At 34.0% G+C, this 25,426-nt stretch overlaps 1 protein-coding gene across 3 annotated transcripts; it reads left to right on the top strand.

The window, feature by feature from the left end:
• Positions 1-7,724: 7,724 nt before the first annotated feature.
• Positions 7,725-24,370, top strand: LOC123198850. 3 transcript variants are annotated; one of them, XM_044613640.1, is made up of 3 exons: positions 7,725-8,082; positions 18,283-18,354; positions 22,100-24,370. In XM_044613640.1, the coding sequence occupies exons 1-3, from the start codon at positions 8,073-8,075 to the stop codon at positions 24,247-24,249; spliced, it is 2,232 nt and encodes a 743-aa protein (XP_044469575.1). In that variant the 5' UTR covers positions 7,725-8,072; the 3' UTR covers positions 24,250-24,370. The 3 variants fall into 3 exon arrangements, with proteins under 3 accessions (XP_044469575.1, XP_044469577.1, XP_044469578.1); XM_044613642.1 differs by having other exon boundaries at positions 22,133-24,370; XM_044613643.1 differs by lacking the exon at positions 18,283-18,354.
• The last annotated feature ends 1,056 nt before the right edge of the window (positions 24,371-25,426 follow it).

A 25,426-nucleotide genomic window follows, 5' to 3' on the forward strand; every position in this document is an offset into this window, starting at 1 on the left:
ATAGAAACTAATTTTCTAGAAACAAAATAGACATAATAACAATGTTTTAATTCTAAAACTAGCTCAAAGGGTAACCTAAGATATTAAACACTTACGGCTAATGTAGCAACATGTGCTTTATTTTTAACATATAAGTCAACCTCTTATTTGACGAGTAATCTACTATGTCGTAGTTCTTGCATATCAGAACAAATATAAGAACTGCATCTTATGTCTACAACCAAAGATGAATAAGAAAAATAGTTTGTTTAAATAACAAATATACCTGAAGTAGAGACTTCAGTTGTCTTTTTCTTCTTGTTTTTTAGAAAGGTCTTGCAATGTCTCCTTTAATAATTTGTCTTGTCATAATAGAAGCAGACAACCATTCCCTTCTCTACACCACCTATAGGTTGAGTAGCAGTATTAGGTTGCTTCTTAGTTTTGGGCTTGGGTTTAGCCTTAGCCTTGTCTTCGCCCTTAGCCTTGACTTTTGGTACTTGGGCTTTAACTACAAGTAGATTAGTTAAAACTATCTTTTATACTTCTTGTTCAGCCTACCTGAGCATATATAATAACTTCTCAAGGGTTTTCTTTTTTTCATTTAACTTAAAATTCATCATGAAATTAACATATGATTTAGGGAGGGATTTCAATAATAGGTCAATGGTAAGCTTATTATTTATGATGAAGCCCAAACTTGTCAGTCACTCAATGTAGCTAATCATCTTAATCACATAAGGGTCAACTTGTCTTCCCTTATAGAGTTTGTAATCAAACAACGCACTTGACACCTCATATTATTTAGCCCTCATACGAGTACTATATAACTCTCAAAGGTGTGCAAGTATGGATTGTGCGTCCATTTTCTCATGTTGCTTTTAAAGCTTAGGTGACATGGAAGTCAACATAAGACACTAAACTTCTACAGAGTCATCAAGATATTTGTTAAAAATATCCTTTTGCTTCTATGTAGCATCGGGACAAAGCTTGAGGGGCAACGACCTTGAAGGATATATAGTCTCTTCTTCTGACATAGAATAATCTAAAAATTTCTATAACAATAAGTGAAGTTGCTTCCAATAAGCCTATTTTCTTTTTCAAAAATTGATCGATATATTGGATTTGACTTGGTGATTATATGATCTACAATTTATAGATAAAATAATCAATAATTTTATTTAATTATTAATATTCATTTTAATTATAGATTTAATAATTAAAATACTTCAACTATTTTTCTCAAGTTAGTAGCCCTCACTATTGTACTCAAAAAGTTTTGATGAACATCTTAGTGAACCAAAATTTCATCATATTAATTCTCTCTTTCGCTTTGATAACCAAGTTCAAATTAATCGAATAGATAAATTTCAAATTAATCACCAAAAACCCACGATCTTAAGCTAAGTGTAACCCCAATAAATCATGTAACCTCAAATGTGACTTTCAATTTCAATAGGGTGGATATTATATATCTCCTTATATCGATAAATTCATTCTTACTCGTGCCTCTAATATATTTCACATTCACTTTGGCAAACAAGTAAAATACATTAGTTAAGTCAGACCCAACATGATCATCACCTAATTTTCTACTCGATAGAAGTGTATCATTTGCTTTGGCAAACAAGATTCCAACGAACAGGGATTTAATTAAGGTGTCATGTTGAAAGGCACTAATTAAATCATAGATTTAATATTTAAGTTGAAGGTTTTATTATTTAGTCTCATCAGGTTTTAAACGGCATGTTAAGTGATATTCACAAAATAAAACCTACATATACATTATACAACGTAAAATAAAATTGTGCCAGCACATAACCATAACTAATGTTAAACTCTTCAAACCAAGAGAAGTTTGACTGGTCAACCAAGGTGAATCTTCATCTTCGAGTCTTTGCATTTGTCCTGTCGTCTCCAATATTCAATTATTACATGAATTTATTTCTTAATTACAAAATTCTAAGAAAATAAAAATAACATAATCTAAAAGAAGAAATGGGGTAAAGATAGGGTGCACAGACCCTATTTAGGAATTACAATCTAAAAATGAAATAGAAAATTTGAAACATTCACAAAAGTTCTTTAGTTATGTATGAACATCGTGCATACATACATCCATACATATACTTATCAATTAAAAACTAAATTTTAATTATTATTATCCCAAGTGTTAAATTTTTTTGGTCCTTAGAGTTTTACAAAATTATAATTCAACCTTCAAAGTTCAAGAAAAACTTAATTTAGTTCAAATTCAATAAAACAAGACTAAACTAAAATTTTCAACTTTACTGGATGTGTAGGTGTGTAGTCCAACTATGTATATGAAATTTAACAAAATTCTAGAATACTACATGACTGAAGTCACTACTTAGGCATAATTGGAATATAACAAAGGTGAATATACACAAGGAGGCACAATTGGACCAAAATTGGCCCAACGATGCTTGCACCAAAAAGTGCATGACTGGACCATTAGTGCATAGCTTATCTACTTGGCACCTTTATACACGGTTTGAATGAGTTGTGTAAAAGGGTTTCTAGACCCAATTTTCTAGGTTTTGCAACAATGAAAAATCTAGAAAACACTTGTTTTCAACAAGCCCATCACCGTGTAAGGAAACACGACACGTAAACCATACTCATATCGATGACAACCCTCGAATCATGTAATTAGTAGGATTCGAAGATGATTTCATGCAATGACATGAAACCTACGACTTTCAGCTAATATTCAACTTGCAAATTTCAACAAAACTTAAACAAAAATTTAGATTCCATCACTCAATAAGTTAACACAATTTACATTGTATATGATACTCAACAAATTATGCAATAACATGATTGCAAGTCATTTTTACCAATTTTAGTCTTGATTAATTCGATTACATACAACCAATATATAAAATTAATCAAAACAAACCAGCAAGTATATATTTTTATGAAAATATGTTAAACAGTAATTCTGATACCACTATAGAGTCTTCATGGCACTGGTAACTAGTAGCATGCAGAATTAAAAATTTAAAAATCAAAGAATCCCAAAAACTATAACCAGGATACCCATTTTAAAACATATATTTATGAACATATAAAACACTCATATAATATTTTAGGTTTATACTTGTGTTGGTAGCTCATTCAAATCTTCACGTGACTTGAGACTGATCACTATCCAACTCTTGAGAAGTGACGTCTTGGTATCTACACAGAGCATGAACACATAAGAGGCAATTAAAGGTGAAGGCTACTACGACTTTTTTTTCTAGATTAATTGTGTTCACAAGAAGAATAAGAGAAAATAGAAACCTATGGTTATAATTTCTTTTTTGTATGTGTTATTATTATTATTATTTTTTAAATTCTGATGCACATTTTTAAATTTGTGTAGGTGTCTTAGTGCTCTAAGGATTTCATCTAGACCTGACACCTTTAACACATATGCATGACTAGTATGTAAATATGCACAACCGACATGTTTCATAACTTGCATAGGTGACTCATAAGCTTTCTATCAAATCGATAATGTCTGAATTCAGATAGATTAAGATTGGCTTCTAGTAAAGCATCATGACCACCCAAATGACAAAATGTCAGTGGACATCTCTTAAGTTTTTACAACATCACAATTACATATTATTCAATCTTTTCGTCAACCAATATCTTTCGAGACTGAAATATAGAAAAGTGTTTCTCTCAATAGTTTCTCGGTATGATTGATATGCATCAATGACTAAAATGGATTAGACAACAATCTCATCCCATTATGGCCACAGATTCAGGTAGTCATGAATGTCATTTAGTATTATCATGTGAGATATTTACTTTTGTGATAAAGATGACAAATCCTTTATTGATCAATTATAACCTCTATGTATCTCATGATATAACTGATTGCTATCTTTATAGTTACCACAATTACAATAGCACGTTAAGTAGCATCAAACCATATCGATCCTTACATAAGATAGTTTGACAACCTCAAGTCAAAAAATCACATACATTTGTGGTGTTAAGATGATTTATTCTATAAATATTGAAGCTTCCATCTATATGAATATCCTTTAGTTGGATAAACACGTCTACAACGTGTACCCATGTGTTGTACCAAGTTATTTACAATAATTTTGACATGTGAGAACTTTCATCACTTGTGGTGTTAAGATGATTTATTTTATAGATATTGAAGCTACCATCTATATGAATATCCTTTAGTTGGGTCAGTCTGATAAATACGTTTGCAACATGCACCCATATGTTGTACCAAGTTATTTACAATAACTTTGACACGTGATAACTTTCACCACTTTTGGTAGGGTTGTTGAATACTATAATAATTCTATCATCATTACACGTGCCCTTGTTTATTGTAATGTCGGGATTATAGATGTTTCTAGAATATACACTTAAATGTACATAAGGTTCCTATGATCAATCATCTGATCTTTTCATCATACTTATATTATTCTAAAGGCATGTTATTCGCACAATTATATAAATAGAAAACATATTAATTGAATAACAATAAAATCTTTTATTAATTATTAATATAAAATTATATCCACAAATGTCAAATTCAATTGGCTTTATGACACCTACCATAACATCAATAGCACAATTTCAACCCAATTAGCCCTATAATTCATGCAGTAGGCTTGTAGCATATCTTTTATAATCTAATGTGTCCTCTCCATCTAACCATTTGTATATGGGTAATAAGCAGTACTAAAGACTAAGTTCATGCCTAATGATTATTATAGCCTTCATCTCCTTTTTTAGTCAAAAAATAAAGACAAAAAATTAATCCTATTTATTTGATTTTTATTTATCGGTGCATCCTAACCATTGTGAGATGTAAATAATGCACGTCTAATTATATTTAACAAAGAAAGTAGAATGATACGATGGATACACTGCTTGAAGTGTACAAACTTAAAATAATGTTAAATTGCATAATCTAAAAGATATAATAGGATTTCCATATGGAATAAGATTCTTGAAGTTCTCAAAGTCCTCTTCGTTCTCCAAAGTAGAGAAAAAGTGTTGTACAATAGTTTGTTAGATGTAGAGACTTTATACAAATTCTAGATATCTTGATAAGAGACTAAAGACCACACAACTCTTACTTGACACTCTGCAAAGTAAAGAAGTTCGTACAAGTTGAGGTCATAGTTTTACTCTTACCAAAAAAGGAACCCACCCATATTCTTCGTCAAGTCATTCACATAACACTCATCTAGGATAAGATTAGCATCCCGCTAATTAGAATACCGATGAAAGATGCAAGATTCCCTCTTAGTTGAATTCAAAGTGTGCATACAATTTAGGTTGATCCCAATCCAATTTAATTTGAATGTATTATTTCCTCTAAGAGCTCCTATATATAAGAAAGAAAACAAAAAGAAAAAATGGAGAGAAGTAACTACAAAAGATCATTAAACTTTCATTCTCTAGTAAATCACTCACATAGGTAACAAAACTCCGTGGATGTAAGAATTCTGATTATGAAGCTAAAACACATTAAAAATCTTGTGTCTAGTTTATTTTTTCACTTCTCTTTATTTATTCACAAACATAGATTGTAATTGAACAACCTATGTCTTTTTATATTGTAATCGCTACTATCATAACCTATCTTAATTAAAGACTCAAAAATAAGTACATTAGTTGGTGATGAGAAGTCGCATTTTTTATTGAACAAATACATTAAATAATATAATCTATTTTACAAAGTAAATCCCATTAATTTAGCATTTGCAAGTGTAAATCATACAAAGACTGTAATCGAGCCAAGTTGAGTATTGCTAGGCTTGACCTCAATTCGATTGATATAATGTAAGGCTTGAGCTAAAAAGTTAGTGACTCAAGCTTGAGATTGACATAAGAGTTGATGACTAAAGTTTGGCTCTAGAAATTATAACTAAACCATGTAGTTTATATATTTTATCAATTTTTTCCATATATTCAAAGTTTAGAGTTGGCAAAATTTAGAAGTTAGGGCAAATTAAAGTTTAAAGGGGTAAATTAATATTTGAGAGGGAGTAATTGTGAGACTTTAAATTTTTAGGGGTTTATTGATATTATACTATAATTGAATCATGAGCTCAAACTTGACTCTAGTATAATATTTGAGTTGCTCGAGTTTAAACTCAATTCAATAATCATCTAATTGAGATCGACTTGACACAAACAAAGTTGCAAGTAACTAGCAAATGACTCAAATCATTTTGCAATCTTAATGGTTTATTTATGATAACCAAATGGTTACTTGAAGAAGTGAATGTTATAATTTTGGTAAATGTATAAACAAAAATCTTATTAATTTATCTATATAAATTAACGTGATAATATATGATTAGATAATTTTTAAGTGAGAAAAAAGAAAACTATTATCACTCAATCACATATTGTCATATTATTTTGTATGAATAAGTTAGTAAAATTTTTTTATGTAGTTTTATTCTTTCATAAATGTGGGAGAAGTATTTTAGCTTTTCAAACATATTATAATTATAACTAATAGATTTTTTTGTCATTAAATTTTAAATGTTAAAGTACATGATAAAAATAATTATGATATTTATAAATTTATTATTGTATAAAATTAAAAATTTATAAAAAATGAAAGTACTTATACTTTTTTAAAAACCTTGGGGGAATTTTTAGTATGTCAATATGTCAGGGACTTATATGGATAGTAAATGAAGAGGGTGACCAAAGGACTTATTCCTTACCAATGTTTAGTTTATTACCAAACTTTTACCCATTATCTAACTTCTATTAAAATTTTCTATTAGTTATAAAAGTAAAACTATCATTTTGCTGGTAATATTAAAAAATATATTTTTATCCCATTCCTCCTAGGTTTTGAAAATTGACAATTTCACCGCAACCTCAATTTTTTTAGTTTTAAAAAGTAACTTCTCTCCTATTTCTAAGGTTTTTTTCTTTCATTCTCCAGCAATAATCATTGTCTTCAACTAAATTCATTGACTCTCTCTCTCTTCATCAACATCAACAAAGTCATCTTCTTCATAAAAAATTGGTTGATGAAGAAGAGTTATATTCTTTGTCGGCTAATTAATCAAGGTTGAAGATGGCTCTTCAATTACAGATTGATTGACGACCAAGAAATCATCTCTTCATCAGAAATTGGCCAATGATGAAGAAGGCCAAATGATTTCGTCTCTTTGTTGACCATGTCTTTTGACCTTCTTCATCTCTTCGTGTTGATTCGAAGAGAAAGCGTCATACTGCCAACTAGACAACACTGGGATAAAGAGAGAGTGTAGGACCAGGCTAAAGATAACGGTCGGAGATGGAGAAGGTTGCTGAAAAATATAAAAAGGAAAACAAATCTTGAAAGGAAAAATATAATTTTTTAAAACTTAAGGTATACAAAAATTATTAATTTTTAAAACTAAAATGAGAAAATAAGATAAAATTTAATTTTATTAATATTAAAGGTTAAATAATAATAATAATTTTAGAATTAATAGATTTTATTAAATTTAACAATTAATAAATAAGTATTTGAAGTTTTAAAATTTGACCGGTGGAAATAACAATCATGCTAACTTTGGTGGGATGAAGTCTTTTGGCCTATAAAGAAACAGAAAACAGCAATGTGGGTGGGACCCAACTACAAAAACATGGCCCTGTCTTGTAGCTTCGATTCAGCTTTTAACTCTCGATTTTGCTTTGTCTTTCTTTAATTTACTTGTTTCAAACTTTCTCTTCTCCTATCTTCCCTTCACTCTCACTCTTCCATTTTCATTTCCTTTTTTCTTCTTAAAAAATCCTCACAATCATTCATATTAATAATAATAGCTTGCTATTATTGTTGTTTTTTTTTCCTTTCTTCCACCATGATAATGTATCTCACTTGCCTCCCATTATCTTTCTCAGATATAATATTTCTTCAACTTCAAGATCCCTCATTCTTCTGCCGCTTTTATAGTTTCTCTATAATGCTCAATACCACATTCCAACATCTGGGTTGAGTAATGTATATGATTTCATCCCTTCTATTCGTTGCTTCCAACTTTCCCACTTTCCGCATTCCTCAACATTAAGGTTGCTCCGTTTTCGCCATGAAATTAGGTCAGTTTTTATTTAAAGTTCTAAACTTTTTCATTTGTAATCCCCATAAATAAATAGTATTTTCTCTTGTTATACTTTCCTCCTTCAATCGGTTATTATTATTTTTTCACTTTTTAGAATTTAGAACATGTGTTCAAGTAATTTTTTTTTTTTGTTGATATATGCTAAATCTTTTATTATTAATCCCTATATTTGAAGATTTCACTTCTGTAAATGTTGCTTATTTTCAGATTATAATGTATGGATGTATGTAGCATTTATGCATCTACATGTTGCTCATTTTCAGATTATAATGTATGGATGTATATGTGTATCATTTATGCATGCACGCCTTTGCTTCTTTAATTTAATGGTAGCTGGAGTTTTGGTTGTTAGTTTTAGGTTTTGTATGATAAGTGGTTGAGCTAGTTTAATGTGCATTGTCCATTATCATATCTGGCATTAACAGGACAAGCCATAGCAGTGTGATTTTCAGTTGCAAATTGTGTAGGTAGAATGTCCAGCGTCACATGTATACTTGGTATTAGGCAATGGTATAATTATCAATAATGACATTGTTTGTTTTTAGTTGGTTCTGTGGTTTTAAAGAACTAAACTGGGTTGGAATCTATATTCAATCTAAGGTTCGCTGTTGTTAATTTCTCTGTTTGAACCAATGGTCTCAGTGATCCTTATTAATACTCTCAAAATACGTGGTATGTTAAGTACCTCTTGTTCAATCCTTTTCGATGTTGGTTAAGAAAGAGGATGATCTTTTATTCTTTGATGCCGTAAAACCAACAAATAATTGTTGAATAATTCACTTAGGATTCACCTCGTAAATGCAAATTTCAATTGAAATAAATTTGAATTCTATCTTACAAACATTGATTAGACTATATCTGCTTGTAATTCTCCAATTCTCCATCACAAAGGAATTTGGTCCTTATTCCCATTCAAAACAAGCCTCAAGCATCTCTTTGCAACAATGAAAAGTTCTTGCTCGTTAGATTACCATATCTTTATGGCCACTACTGATCTTAATCTTTGTTTTATTGAGAATCATTTAAATAATATGTATCCTCATGCTCCTTATGACACAAAATTTGGTGTTAACTTTTTACATGGATGAAAAAATGAACTAAAATCGATTAAGGTCACTCATCTTTCTATGTTTTGGTGTATGCTCACATCAATTAGGGAGAGAATTCTATTTTGTTTCTATTAGGGTCTTGCTTTAAATATTAATTTATTTTAGTGATAGATTACTTACCTTACCTGCCTATGTTTGTTAAAACATGTAAACATTCCTTTTTTTTTACTTGTGAATTTGACCTAGTTGCATTCCTTAACTCCTGAATCATTTCCATGTCTACCCTACAGTTTGATCAATCTTGTTCAAGTGGTTTTGCACCTAGTAGGACTATAGATTGGGATGTCCAATATTCCAATGATAAAAATCTTCTTAAACCGAACATTGATAGTGTAATGTGTTGAACAAACTTTAAATTTGCCCTCTTTTGTTTAATGCTTTGTTTCCAAAGATTATAATAATTGCGCTCTATTTCTTTTCTCATCTAGAAGAAGGCTTCTAGTGTAATCTGTTGGGTTTCGAGGCATTGGTAATCGGTTGCATAGTGGAATTTAAACTTTATAAAATCAATCAATCCCAAAAACCCTAGCCAGAATGTTGGTTTTACACATATATTTCATGAACATGCGAATACACACATAAGGTGTTTACAAAATTATACCTACATTTGACGACTCCGTCGTTTTTTTGTGGCTAGAGAATAATATTATCCAACTTTTGGGAGGCAGCACCTTTGTATCCACGCAGAGTACGAACAAGGAAAAAGGCTATTTCAATCACAAGAGGCTGCTAGGACTCTATGATTGAAGGTCTGTGAATTTAGGTTGAAAGGTGGCTAGGGTTTTTTCAAAACAAAATTGATTTTTTTTCCATGAATGCACGTATCCTTATATGGAGTTCGGACGCCTGGAGCAATTGGCTCTTTAAAATGGAATGGTCGGCTCCACCTTTCACCACGACACATGGTTGGCAAAGACCATGCGTGATTGTGCATGGTCAAAGAAAGGTCAAACTGGTTTTTCTATCTTTTTGGACAAGCCCAGTTCACTCGCGGTCTCACCTTTGTCCCTAAACACCAAGATTATCTCTAAACAATCCTTACCTCTGAATTCGAATCAACTCATATATGCGTGTGACCTATAAACTCTTTATTGAGTCAGTAGTGTTTGGATTCAGATCAAATATGGACACAAAACAAGATTGGCTTCTAGTAAAGCATCATGGTCATCGGGTCAACAAAGTGTCAGTAGACATCTCTTACGCTTTTATAATATCATAGTTATGTGCAATTCAATCATTTCATCAATCAATATCTCTCGAGACTTAGACATAGAAGTTTTTCTATCTCAATAGCTTCTCGGTATGAACTAACACACATCAATGACCAACACAGATTAAACTATGACTAATCCCACTATGGGCACAAATTCAAGCAATCATAGAGGTTATTCAGTATTCTCATGTGAAATAAATTGTCCTATGCTTGAGGAGTAACGAATCCTTTATTGATCAACCATAACCTTTATATATCCCACGATATGACCAATCACTACTTTTATGGTTACCCCAATTACAGCGTCACATTAGATAACATCAAACCATACCAATCCTTACATGAGACGATATGATAATCTCAAGTCAAAGGATCACATGCACCCATAGTGTTAAGAGGATTTATTCCATAGACATTGAAGTAATCATTTATATAGATATCCTTTAGTCGGGTTAGTCATGTGAACATGTCTATAACATGCACCCATATGTTGCATTGAGCTGTCTACAAACAATTTCAACACATAAGAATTGTCAATCACTTTCGGTGAAGTCGTTCAATACTATGATAATTTCATCATTATTACAAGTGCCCTTGTTTATAGTAATGTAAGGATAATAGACGTTTCTAAAATGACTTCTTAATGTGTATATAGGGTTCCTACAATCAGTTGTTTGATCCTCTTATCACAGTTCTATCATTCTAAGAACATATTATTCATGCGGTCATATAATTAGCAGACATATGAATTGTGTAATAATAAATGTTTTATTAATAATTAATATAAAATTACAAGTACAAATGTCAAATACAATTGGCTCTATGACACCTACCTTAACATAATAAACTAAAACAAATAATAATCTTAATGATGTATTGGAAGAAATTTCCATTCAATGAAAGGTGTGGGAAATAGAGATTAGGATATCAACTATATCCTAATTTATCAAGTGTATTTTTCCATTTTATTGTGTGTGTTTCTCTTCATAAAAGCAAAGATTAGTTTCCTTTCATTTGGATATAGCTTTGTAAAAAGCTATATAACCCATGTATCTTGTACAATTTTAATCATAGTAAAAATTTTAAAGTAACATAAAAACTTAATGGTATAAGAGCAGAATTTCTAGGAAAATTATTCCCTTTTCCTTGTCAAAATAGTAGTTGGAACTGTAAATAAAATAGACTAAAGGAATTCAAATATTGTTTTTTTGTATTGATAGAGAACAAAATATTACAATATATATAGTTACGATGGAATTGTAAAAAGGAAACAAATTAAATCAAATCCCTAAAATATATATTTTATCCTAATACGACTTGATATCCTTCCTAATATAACAAAAATATAGTTCAACACTCCCCCTCAAGCTGGAGCATATAAATCATATGCACCAAGCTTGTTACAAATGGAATTAATTCGAGGACCTCGAAGAGATTTAGTATGTTAGCTAGCTGATCATTTGAACTAACATGACTTGTGGAGATACAACCTAACAAAATCTTTTCTTGAACAAAATGACAATCGATTTCTATATGTTTTGTTCTTTTATGAAACACTGGGTTCGAGGAAATGTGCAGAGCAACTTTATTATCACAAAGTAATGACATCTATGATATTTCTACAAATTTTAATTCTCGAATCAATTGCTTTAACCAAATAAACTCACAAGTGACTAAGGCCATAACACGATACTCTGCTTTTGCGTTAGACCTAACAACATCTCGCTGTTTAATTTTTTATGATACTAGATTTCCTTCAACCAATATACAATACGTAGAAGTGGAATGTCTGTCTAATGGAAACCCTGCCTAATCAACATTTGAATACCTAACGATCTGAGTATATCTTTTATTCTCGTATAGCAACCTTTTTCCAGGTGCTTTCTTAATGTACCTCAAAATCTGAACAACTGCATCCCAATGACTATCACATGGAGACTGAAGGAATTGACTCACAATGCTAACAGAAAAAGAAATATCTGGTCGTGTGATGGTAAGATAATTGAGTTTACCAACCAGTCTTCGATATCTTTCAGGATCTGCAAGTGGCTCCCTCTGTCCAAGTAAGAGCTTAGTAATAGGGTCCATGGGAGAGTCTATAGGTTTACAATCTGACATTCCTGTTTCCTTTAAAATATCCAATGCATATTTTCTTTGAGAGATGATAATTCCAGATTTAGACTGAGCAACTTCTATACTAAGAAAGTATCTGAGCAGACCTAAATCTTTGGTTTGAAAGTGACTAAACAAATGCTTCTTTGATTGCTCAATACCCTCCTGATCACTTCCTATAATAACAATGTCATCAACGTAGACCATTAGATAAATACATTGTCCCTGTGAAGTATGTCTATAAACACTGAATGGTCAGATTCACTTCGTATCTTGCTGAATTATTGAATAAAAGTACTAAAGCGACCAAACCAACCGCAACGAAATTGTTTCAGGCCATATAGAGAACAATGGAGTCAGGAGGGTGCTCCATATAAATCTCTTCTTGCAGTTTGTTAGGAACTCAACTCTTTTCAACCAAAACACAAAAAACATAATAAACTAAACTATTTCATTAACCAAAACATTACAATGATAAACCGAACAATTCGAAGAGTTCAGAGCCTCCTATTTTCCGACCGTTCGAGGCATTAGAGACCTCCCTAAATCAGCCAAAGATGGCTGCCCTCAAACCAAACCCTAATACATTTTTCTCTGCCTCTTTTAAAACCCAAAACATATATTTATAATAAAAATGAACCATTGGATTGAGGACAAATGTCCCAATCCTAACATTTCCCTCTCCTTCAAAATCATTTTGTCCTCAAGATGAATATTTATATAATGATTTAAAAAAAATTTTTTTTGATATTTTTAATTTTTTTTATTATTATTATTTTCTCCGTACCCCCTCTCTCTCTTGTTGTTTCTTCACCTTTTTTTTTTTTCTTTCCAACGACCCCATATCTTCTCTTTTTCTCTTCCCAAGAAGCCTACCTACTACCTTCCTTTCTATTTTCCCAACCACAGCTCTTCTCCTTTTCCCAACAAGCCAACCGCCACTGCCCTCCAACCCTCTTTTTTTTATTTTTTTTCTCTCTCTCCTTTCTCTTTCTTCTCCTTGTCTTTTTCTTTTCTTCTTTCTTCTCCTTCATCCTTCTTTCTTCTTCCTTCTGCTTTCCTTGCATCCTCCTTTCTGCCTATGCAATTTTTTTTTTTTTTAGACTCTTGCCAACATTCCATTTTCATCCTCCTTCTCCCTCTGTTTTCGTTTTCTTCTTCTTCTCTTTTTTTTTGGGCACTTTTCCAGCATGTAGCCACCGACTCATTTCTCCCATTCTTCTTCAAGTCAGCCTCTTCCGTAAACATTTTCCGACGACTCTTTACTTTTTCTACCATCATCTATCTTCTCTGCTGAATCGAATGTTTTGATACCATTTGTTAGGAATCCAACTCTTTTCAACCAAAACACAAAAAACATAATAAACTAAACTATTTCATTAACCAAAACATTACAATGATAAACCGAACAATTCGAGGAGCTCGGAGCCTCCCATTTTTTGGCCTTTCGAGGCACCGGAGACCTCCCTAAATCAGCCAAAGATGGCCGCCCTCAAACCAAACCCTAATACATTTTTCTCTCCCTCTTTTAAAACCCAAAACATATATTTATAATAGAAATGGACCATTGGATTGAGGACAAATGTCCTAATCCTAACACAGTTCACCATGATATCAAAGGCGCTACTTTGGGTTGGTTTCAGTGGATGGAGATGTGTGAGCCAGCCGTTGATATCAAAGAACTACGGGGATTTCTTAGTCTTACGAGTTATTATTGACGATTTGTCAGAAACTACAGCAAAGTCGCTGCACCTCTCACATAATTACTAAAACAAGATTCATTCTTATAGAGTGATGAAACTTCTGTAGCCTTTGATAAACTCAAGCAAGCAATGGTTTCAACTCCGGCGCTAGCTCTACTTCATTTTTCCAAGACCTTCATTGTAGAGACGGATGCTTCGGGAGCTGGTCTTGGAGCTGTATTGATGCAAGGCAATAGGCCAATAGCTTATTACAGTAAGAAGTTATCAGATAGAGCCCAGTTGAAGTCGACATATGAGCATGAATTGATGGCTATCGTATTGGCTATCTAGCAGTGGTGACACTATTTAATTGGTAGGCATTTTCAGATTAGAACTAATCAGTGTAGCTTGCACTTTTTGATGGATCACTGTCTATTAACTGCGGAGCAGTAGAAATGGGTTCTAAAACTTATGGGATTTGATTTTGAGATCATCTAACGGTCTGGCTATGAAAACAAAGCAGCAGATGCTCTGTCTCGACAACCTTCTTCTTCTTCTATCTCAGCTCAGTTTTCTTCTATTTCAACAGCTTACCCTTCTTACTTGGAGCAACTCCAAGAAAACTTTCACCGTGACTCCAAATTGCAGCAGATTATTACTGAATTACTTTTTGACTCTCAAGCACATAATGGCTTTCAACTACGACATGGAATTTTATTATATAAAAATAGGTTGGTCATTCCCTAACACTCCACCCTTATTCTGCTTTTCTTATCCAAATTTCATTCTTCACCATTTGGAGGGCATTATGGGTTTTTCTGTACCTTCAAACGAATTGAGGCTGTATTTTATTAGGAAGGTTTACGAAAATCTGTCAAAGATTATATTGCATAGTACTCTATTTGTCAAGCCAATAAATATCAGGCTTAATCCCCTGTAGGCTTGCTTTAGCCCTTGCCGATTCCTACTCAAGTATGGTTAGATATTTCTATTGATTTTGTGTAAGGATTACCCCTATCTAATGGTTATAGTACAGTTCTGGTAGTAGTAGATAAATTTACTAAATTTGTTCACTTCTTAGCTCTGAAACATCCGTATTCAGCAAGGGATGTTGCTACTCTTTTTGCTCGCGAAGTAGTGCGGTTACATGGGTATCCATCTACAATAATTTCTGATAGGGACAATTTTTATGAGTTCTTTTTGGATTGAAATGTTTAAGGTGACTGGAACGAATTTGCACTTTAGCACTGCATATTATCCACAATCGGACGGTCAAACAGAGGTCTTGAATCATTGTCTTGAAACTTACCTTCGTTGTTTTGTAGGTTCTCAACCTCGACAATGGATATGATGGCTTCCTTAGGCTGAATTTTGGTTTAATACAACTTTTCATAGTTCGGTGGGGATAACTCACTTTAAAGCCCTTTATGGACGTGATCCTCCACCTCTTTTACTTTTTCTAGATGATCCAATTGTTAATGAGTCTGTGGCACATATATTAAAGCATCGCAATCGAACATTAGACGAGTTAAAGCTTAACTTGCAGCGCGCTCAACATACTATGAAAATGAGAGCAGATCTGAAGCGGAGAGACCTACATTTTCAAGTTGGGGATTTGGTTTATTTGTGTCTATAACCGTATCGATTTTGGTCTCTTGCAAAACGCCCAAACGAGAAGTTGGCACCCAGGTTTTATGGACCTTACAAAGTTCTGCAGCAAATTGGTCCAGTGGCATATAAATTAGAGCTTCGTCTTGGTACACAAATCCATCCTGTGTTTCATATTTCCCGGCTTAAAAAAGCCATTAGCAATTCCCATGTTGTCCAGCCTTTACCTTCTTGCCTTAATGTTGACATGGAGTTGCAATTAAAACCAGAAATAGTTCAACAGTTTCGAGAATTGGTTGATGGAAGCTGTCAGGTTCTGATCAGTTGGGCAGGGCTCCCTGAATTTGAGTCCACTTGGGAAGATTATGATTTGATTGCTTCTTTGTTTTCGTCTTTCCACCTTGAGGACAAAATGCGTCTTTTGGGGGGGAGAAATGTTAGACCATTGCAGGTTTACGGAAGAAGGCAGAAGAGAGGAACAACCACGGTAGTAGCAAACAAGCTAGAGAAGGACACGTCAGCCAAGTATAAGGAAAACAAATCAACAGAAGATTCAGTTGAGCAGTTAGACAGCAGTTAAGCCAACTGGAGGAGTAGTTAGTCAGTTAGATGAGTAATTTGTAATGGCAGGAAATATATTAGGAAGGGGAATAAGGAGAGGTGGGATATACTGTATTTTGTAGAGTGAGATTGAGATCATTGTATTGAGAGAACCAGTATCTTAGTTGCTAGTAATTCCTGTATTCATGGGAGCTATAGTCATAATAGAAGTATATTCATTCATTGATTGAATTATTGTTGTTTACAATCACTTGCATTGTTTCATTACATTGAGAATGATTGTATAACTGAGTGGTTGTTTGGATCCCTTGCATTTTCTGAATTGGCTAACTAAAATTCTATCTGGAACCTATCAGAAATAAAAAAATATCTCTATAGTTTTAAGAACTATCAAATTCATCTCAGTAATTCCAAAATAATATTAGATACACCCTTATATCTTCGAAAGTTTTCAAACATCTTAGGGAATGGCCTTTAACATAGAATCCTTAACTTCAAAAGTGACCTTTTCCCAAGGAACACCTAACTTGTGAGAAATTCATCCTTGACTCTTTTTCCTAGTGGTTCTTTAACACAAAAAGGTAATTTTCTAAGTGCCCTCAATCTGACTCAAGGAAAGAATCCTTGGATTGTGGACTCTAGTGCCTTCGATCACATGACGGGTGACATTATTTTTTTCCATAACTAGTAGTCTGATACATATTCAATTGTTGTCAATAGCAAGTTAGGTGGCTAAAGTATTGAGTAGTGGATAAATCTACTTGGTGAAAATCATGGAGACTTCCTTCTATTTCAAATGCCTTTGTGGAGTCTTCCTTATCAAAGTAAGTTTCCCTTGTAGTCTCCTAAATCTTCTGCATTGATTTGTAGACTATGAAATCTGCTTGATTATTGTTGTTCATCGAATTGATTAGCAAAGACATAACGATGTTATTCTCGGCCTTCTACCCTTTGAATTTTGGGTCTTCCTTTGTTGGTTGGGGAGCTGCTCCACTGAGTTAGTCATCCTTGCCTTTACCACACATGTACATGATGACTAAGTGGGACCATTGAAAGTAATTTTGACCATTCAGCTTGTGGTTGGTGATAAGAGTTGTTGAGTTCTCCAATCCTCTATTGTTGTTTGGAATCAGAGAGCTATGGGGGATGTGACATTAGGTGATGATGATGATGAAGGTGCCATTTGGTTTGAATTGGAATGGAACGACCAAAATTGTGTTGATATGATCTATAAGAAAAAAGTAGGCATTCTCATTGATTTGTAATGAAAAAATAGACTTGGTCTCATTGATTCAGAAATGTATAAGCTCCGCACATATATATACAAAACATTTTGAAATCTACAAACATAAAGGAGGAGATAATTCCCAAATTTTATGAAGAGAAAATCTCGATAGAATCAGGAAACAATACTAAATTAAAACCAAGTTAAGGTGATTCAATAAAATAGAACTGAATCCCTCCGACTAGAAAACTAGAAACTAATTATAGTTGACGAATGACAGCTGCAAATGATAGTAAACCAGTCTGGATTTTCATCTGGATCTCCACAGTATGCATGGAGCTAGACCAGTCACCTATTATGCTTTATATGGCCTCTTTCAAAGTCACCATTTGTTTATAATTGCTTAATAACTTGTTTATCTGCCAAAGTATTGCTTAGGGACCACCATTTGTTTATAAACACTAATAATGTTAGAATGGTGGTGCTTGTTATTAGTGTTTCCCCAGGGTTGGTAGGTCTTACGTTCAAATGTTTCATGAAAATAACACGCACTTTCTTAGTCAAAAGCAGTGTTCTAGATTTACTGTTATTTCTCAGTTCCCTTCCATCCTGTTGCATAGAAATGCATATCTTTTTTCTGACTGATTTTTCTCTTGGCCTGGCTCAGGTTTTCTGCAAAGTGATTTTGACTCATCAACAGGGCATAGTTTGGACGGAAGTTTCAGAAAGTCTAATTCTGGTCTGTAATGAGGCTTATCTTCTTTAATATTTTATTTTAATCCTTGTGGTGTTCGGGTTAACCGATCTCGCATTACCTCTTTTATATGTATGCTATACGTCATTTTGATCTCATGTGATTGTTCCTATGTTAATAACTCATACCTTGTTTGAAATGAAGGTCAGTAATCACGCCTTTAATTTAGGAAATATAACTTAGATTTTGATCTATGCTATACATCAGGAAAGAAATAATGAAGATCAGAAATTAAAGCTGAGAAAAAAGGGGAGAAATTAGGAGGAATGATAGATTAAACAGATTTTGGAGTAAAAGAGATAACTAAGGAGAAAAGTTCATAAATGAAATCATAGTGTACTGAAACTAATTCCTCTGAATTGAATTATTCCATTTACAATAGGTACAGTATATTGCTTGAGAATAAAATAGGAAAACAATCCCCTTAGAGCTAAACCAATAAACTAACTAACTAATTTATATCAAACTAGTAAACAACAAAATAGTGACAAAACTAAGAAGTGGAAGTTTGTTTCTCAAATACCCTAAAGAGTGGGATTTTCGTATACTTGCCAACAATAAATTTTGAGGGAGGAGGAAATAAAAAGAAAGAGATGACCGAGAATCAGTTTTATTCATTAAAAGTCACTTCCAAAATCTAAAGGACATCACAACCAATTTTTTAGTGGCTACAAATAAATTGAAGATAAGTCTTGTTGGTTTTCAATAGCTTGTAAACTGAAAACAATTTTTGAATATCATATCAAATAAACTCTCAAATATTATTTATATTATGGTACAACTGAAATGTTTGAATTGGATTTTAGTTTTTCAGAATTGATTTTGGATACAAATCAAGTGGGACTTCTAAAAATATTTTTTTATATATTAAAGGCTAAGCTTCTTGATTCTGCATCAGAATTGGGTGTAGAAAAATTAAGACGTAATTAGTACACATTTTCTTTGGAGTAAGATGATGCATACCTGAGCCACTGGATATAATTTTCTTCTCCCACTTGCCTTCTCTTCCCAGCTTGCTCAGCTGCCCTGCAATAAAATATTCATTTGACAATGACAGCCTGCTGGTTTATTAGCACAGAACACACACACTTACACTATGGAATGAAATGCCTTTATTGATTGGAAAGATCTTAACATAACAGTCCTAACTCACTGCCTTATTCTGGAAACTAATTACAACTTAAACTTATTCTGATGAAAGTTATAGAATCCACAAGGCTGAAGTCCCCTAATTTCCCTCCCAATTCCCAGTGTCTTTCATTGCCCTAATCTCCTCTCCTACTGCCTTTTTATAGGCTGGAATTTTCATTCAAATCTTCTTTCTATTGAGTTATCTGTACTGGATTCAAATTTCAATCTAAATTGAGTTTATCTTAAGTTGTAGTGACTTCCTATCTTTTGTTATAGACTTTGGTAATAGATGGTCTAACAATACCCTCCCCCAAAAAACCCCCAAAAAAAAAAAACTTCACCTTGTCCTCAAAATAAAAGTAGGAAATTTGATAACAATAAAGTCGAAATTCTCTTAGGAGCTCTCTGATAAGGGTAGACCTTCTTATTTTATTAGGGCTTCTAAAGAGTCTAAAAAGGTTCTTTGCATGTCTAAAGCTTCCTTTCGCTGGACTTGCAATTTGACATCATCGGTAAGACAAGGAGAAAGAGGTTGACTATCCACACGGGGACCAATGGCCACCTTATGTAACAAAACATGAAATATAAGGTGAATGGGAGCATAGGTAGGAAGGGCTAGCTTCTAGGTGACAACTTCAATTTTTTCCATGACCTCATATGGCCCGTAATACCATGGGCTAAGTTTCTCATTAGGTCGAGTGGCTGACCTAATGAGTGAGAGAAGTTGATAGGGTTGCAATTTGAAAAAACCCCAGTTGCCTAATTGAAACTGGACTTCCCTGTGAGACATGTCAACATACTTTTTCATGCAATTTTGAGCCTTTACAAAGTTTTCATTTAACTCATCTAATACCATGTTTCGATCTTGGAATTGGATATTGATGTCCCACCACCAATTCCATATCTCTAAAACACAATATGGTTGGAGGATCCTGGGCATACAAAGATTTGAAAAGTGTCATCCCTATGGCCCCATGGTAGGTGACGTTGTATCAAAATTCAACCCATGAAGCCATTTCACCCATTGTTTTGGTTTCAAGCCAGAGAAACATTGCAAATACTTCTCAAGATTCCTATTTACTATTTCAATTTGCTTGTCAAATTAAGGGTGATACGCAAAACTAAATTTAAGGGATGTACTTGTCAGGTAGAATAACTCAAACTAGATGTGCTCGGGAATACTCTGTCATCATCGGAAACAATGGTACGGGGGTACCCTTGTTAAATGGACTATTTCTCAAACAAAACTTCAGTTACCTATTGTATTGTATATGGATGCCAAAAGGAGAGAAATGACTATATTTTGTAAATCAATCCACAATGCCCATGATGGTATCATAACCGTTGGACTTAGGTAATCCACCAGTAAAATCTATAGCAACATCCTCCCAAACTTGAGTGGGAATAGAATGGGGTTGTAATAAACCATCTAGTCGAAGCACTTACATACTTCTCGTGTTGGAATGATCTACATTCTCTTCAAGGGAAACTGCCACTGGAAAGAGTGGTATTGAAAACCCAAACTAAGGCATTGTAACATAAAATTAAATATGCGTAGTTACTTGATTTCTTTCATGCTTCCTTCAAATGTAGTGTCTGCCTTCAAACCTTAGATTTAAAAATTTAATTCCTTCATTTAATAGCCAACAGTTTGTTCAGTAACATTGGGATAACCCTTGAAAGCCCATACATAGTGAATAGCAGGGCCAAGAATGCATCCGAGGACTGAAACTCCTAAACTTTGTGCTGTCCTAAAAGTTTCTGCTTGACTACAATGCCAGCCCTGGTATATATTTTTCACTGTCCTTTCCAGCACCCTTTCATTATTGGTTCCAAAATTATGCCTGCTGTAAAATATAGCTCATGAGGCAGTACAATTTTAGTTATTTATCTTTTTAGTTTTTATTTTTTCTTTTCAACTTTAGTTTCATTACTTTGAACAATATTTAGCCACTGCCCACAAACAGTTTTTAGCCTAATAATTTCCACTGCTTTAGCTCACACTGAACCTAAATCTTAGGAAGAGGATTCATCTCAAGACCTGGGTACAAAATTTTACATTCCACCTTAGAAAAGTGACTTGCTATTACAGATAAAATGTAACGAATTAAACTAATATATCTTAGCAGATTGGATTTAGCCCATATTTCTTGATTTCAGTGCTTATTTACTAATAAGTCTCATGTTGTTCAAGTTGGAAATGGCACAAAGAAATAATTAGACAATTATAGTTTGTGATTTAATGGGAAGTCGTTTAATTTGATGGAGTACAATGCTTTCTAAATAGACCTTATAAAATTCACAATGAAAATTATTTTAAGGTAAATATATCCGATCTAGTCCACACCAGTTCATGCTTTGTAAGAAGTGAGTTCCTATGTAGTTTTATCCTGTAACTTAATTTTAGCTTTCTTTACGGCGCTACAATCTAACTTATAATACTTAATAAATCTTTTCTGATAATTCCTTGACCTATTTTATCATCTGAGAAGTTTCTTGTCTGTAATCATCTTTTTTTCTGTATTATGCTTTTCTTTATTTTGAATAAATATATATAATAACTGTTAGTGCTGAATGTATTGGGTGCTACTGTATGCAGTTATATCTGCTCACAGTATATCTGGTGTTTCAGCTTCAAGCAATTTCAATCCTGTTTCTAGAAGAGTGTACAAGGGATTGAAGGATTTTAGGAAGAAACTTGTTGACCGAGAACTATTCACACAAAATCTTGAAGATTGGATTATTGAAAAATCTCTTTCAGATGAAGCTACTGGGGAACAGGCTTTCCAGTCTCCATTTCTCATGGATGAATTGCGCAATCTTGATTTAGCATTAGAAGGTGTTCTATTTCAGCAGCTGTGTCGTATGCCATGCTCAGCGTATGCTTCTGATTATTTGGAAGAAGATGAGTTTCTTGCACTAGAGGACTTCCTCCATGCTATTATAAATGCCCTGTGGCGTACATTTTGGCGCAAAAGTGGCCCATTGCCATTCTTTTTATCTTGTCCCCGCCATCCGGGATCCAGGTTTTATTCTATAGAGAAGGCAATATCTCGGGGAAAGCTTGATGAGCTTTGTGGATTAGCTTTGATAGCTAAAGCTGGGAATGATTTGAAAGTCCATTGGGATCAAGTGGTACAGTTTACCTTGTTTAGATCAGATATTTTATCAGAAAATGAGTTGAAGTTGTCTCCTAGCAGCATTTGTGAAGCTCTATTTTATGGTATTCATGTACTTCTTGCTAGAAGTTTGAGCAAGCTCTGTAACATTGACAATGATTCTGTTTTTGTCTTGGTTCTTGATTCTAAATTTGGTGGAGTGATAAAACTTCGTGGCGATATTGGAAAACTTGAATTCAACTCAACTAACCCCTATCTATCTGTGGTTGAGTGGATCAAATGCAATGCTGAAATCAGTATTTCTGCAGTTGACCAGATATGGAACAAGTTGGGAAATGCAAGTTGGGGGGATCTTGGAACCCTGCAGATAATTCTGGCAATCTTCTATTCCATCGTCCAGTGGGTTGGACCACCAAGAAAGTCTATAGCCTCATTGGCTTCAGATCATAGCCTTCGCCTTCAGAAACGTAGGCTAGAGTGCCGTCTATCGGAGAATGAAAATGCATTGGTACCTTTCCAGTATACAAGCCATCAACGAGCAGAGATTGTTGAAGTTGATCAGTGTGATACTCCAACATTCAGAAAGCAAGCATCATGCTTAAGGCTCAAGCAGGGTGAAATATTGGTACTGGAGGATCAACAACAGGGGCAAAGAGGTTTTCAAATACAGGATTCTTTGAAAAGAGGGAACTATTTCCTCTACAGTGCTGTTGCTCTAGAAAATCCCCCACAGCTGATGACCTTGTATGTGGGTGCTCATCCATCCAGGCTGGAGCCATCTTGGGAGGATATGAGTCTGTGGTACCAAGTACAGAGGCAAACCAAGGTATTAAACATCTTGAAGCAACAGGGAATCTCAAGTAAATATTTGCCGGAACTCATTTCTTCTGGTCGAATTTTGCATTCTGGTCCCTGTGAAAAACAGAGCCCGGGGGGATGCTGTGATCATCCATGGTGTGGAACCCCAATACTTGTGACGTCTCCAGTTGGGGAGCCACTTTCGCTAGTTGTTGCTCATAATGGCCTATTGTCCTCAGAAGATGCAATACGCTGCTGCCGAGACTGCCTAGTTGCTCTAAGAAGTGCAGCATCAGCCAATGTTCAGCATGGTGATATTTGTCCTGAAAACATAATACGTGTTGTTGACTCACAGGGCATGAGAAACTTATTTCTATACATCCCAGTGTCATGGGGACGTGCAGTAATTGAAGACAGGGACAGCCCAGCAATAAATTTACAGTTCTCATCATCTCATGCACTTCAGCATGGGAAGCTTTGTCCATCATCCGACGCTGAGAGCCTCATTTACCTCTTATTTTTTGTTTGTGGAGGAACTATGGAGCAACAAGACTCAATTGAATCTGCATTGCAATGGAGGGAGAGAAATTGGGCAAGCAGGTCAATTCAGCAACATCTAGGCAAAGTTTCAGCCCTCTTAAAAGCATTTGCCGATTATGTGGATAGCCTGTGTGGAACTCCATATCCAGTCGACTATGATATTTGGTTAAAAAGACTAAATAGAGCTGTGGATGGTGCAGCAGATAGAGGTAAAATGATTGAAGAAGTAGCTATAACTTTAAGACTAGAGGATGTTGCTGAGTCTTCAGGAGCCTCAGTAGGTGGTACTTAAAATTAGTTTCATGATTAAGAAGAGCTGAGTTTTGATGGGGTTTGGTTTTGTAAGAGTTTTTGAGTGAAATTGGCATGGTTTTGGTTCAATGGGCTTTGGGGACACTATGATCTTAACACAACTTATCAACCTCAACAATGTGAATCTTTTATCAAGTTGGGGCTTCATAACAAGATGAAGAAATTATGTAGGCATTTTTTGGATTGGATTTAATGTAAAGGTAACTTAATTGTAATTGTTATTCATTATTTATGATTAATTGGATTGTCGCCCTTGTTTTTCATGGTGCAAGAAAAACATGTTAGATGATTTTCTTTCAGGATAAAAAGGGAAAATATTGCTAAAGCAAATTATTTTAACAATAATGAAAAATTATTAAAGCTTTCTTAATAGGGATGAATAAGAACTGAACCAAGCCCAAACATGGGCTGGTTTGAGCTTAATTTGAATGGTTTTAGAGGTGTTTTGCGTTTATTTTGAATTAGTCAAATTAATTTGAAGAAAGATTCAAGTTCGGTGTAGGGAAAACATTTGAGGTTCTTATATAAATTTATAGTTTGAATTCATAGCTCAAGTTTGTAATTAAAGTTCATAACAAGTTTATAGTTTAAGTTAGGCCAAAGGACTATTTCCCACCCAAGGTATATTGCAATCTCAAGTTTCCACCTTTTAACTATGGAAATACTGTTTACTCACCCATGGTTTGTTAAATTTAACAGAATCCTAACGCCTAAACATTTTATCTCTTTTTGCCTCCCTAAACTTTAAAAACTAAAATTTTTCCTCATCCTAAGCTTTAAAAAATGGTAGTTTTATCATAAGGTTTCGTTTTGAAATTTTCGACGACATCTCCGACTCCATTGTCGACGCCTCTCCCTCCTGAAGCATCCTCTCCTTTCGACAATCTCTTTCCTCTCATTTGGACGTCGATTGGTATCGGAGAAGCCTTAGGAGACGAAGAACTTCGTCGGGGAAGACGAAGTTCTTCATCTTCCCAAATGCAAACAAAGATGTGGGAAGACGACAGCTTTGTCTTCGTCTGGGAAGACGAAGAACTTCGTCTTCCCCGACGAAGTTCTTCGTCTCCTAAGGTTTCTCCGACGCCGATTAGGCGTCCAAATGGGAGGAAAGAGATCGCGGAAGGAAAGGATACTTCGGGAGGGAGAGGTCGTCGGCA

The sequence above is a fragment of the Mangifera indica genome, chromosome 16, assembly GCF_011075055.1.
Source record: "Mangifera indica cultivar Alphonso chromosome 16, CATAS_Mindica_2.1, whole genome shotgun sequence".
NCBI lineage: Eukaryota > Viridiplantae > Streptophyta > Magnoliopsida > Sapindales > Anacardiaceae > Mangifera > Mangifera indica.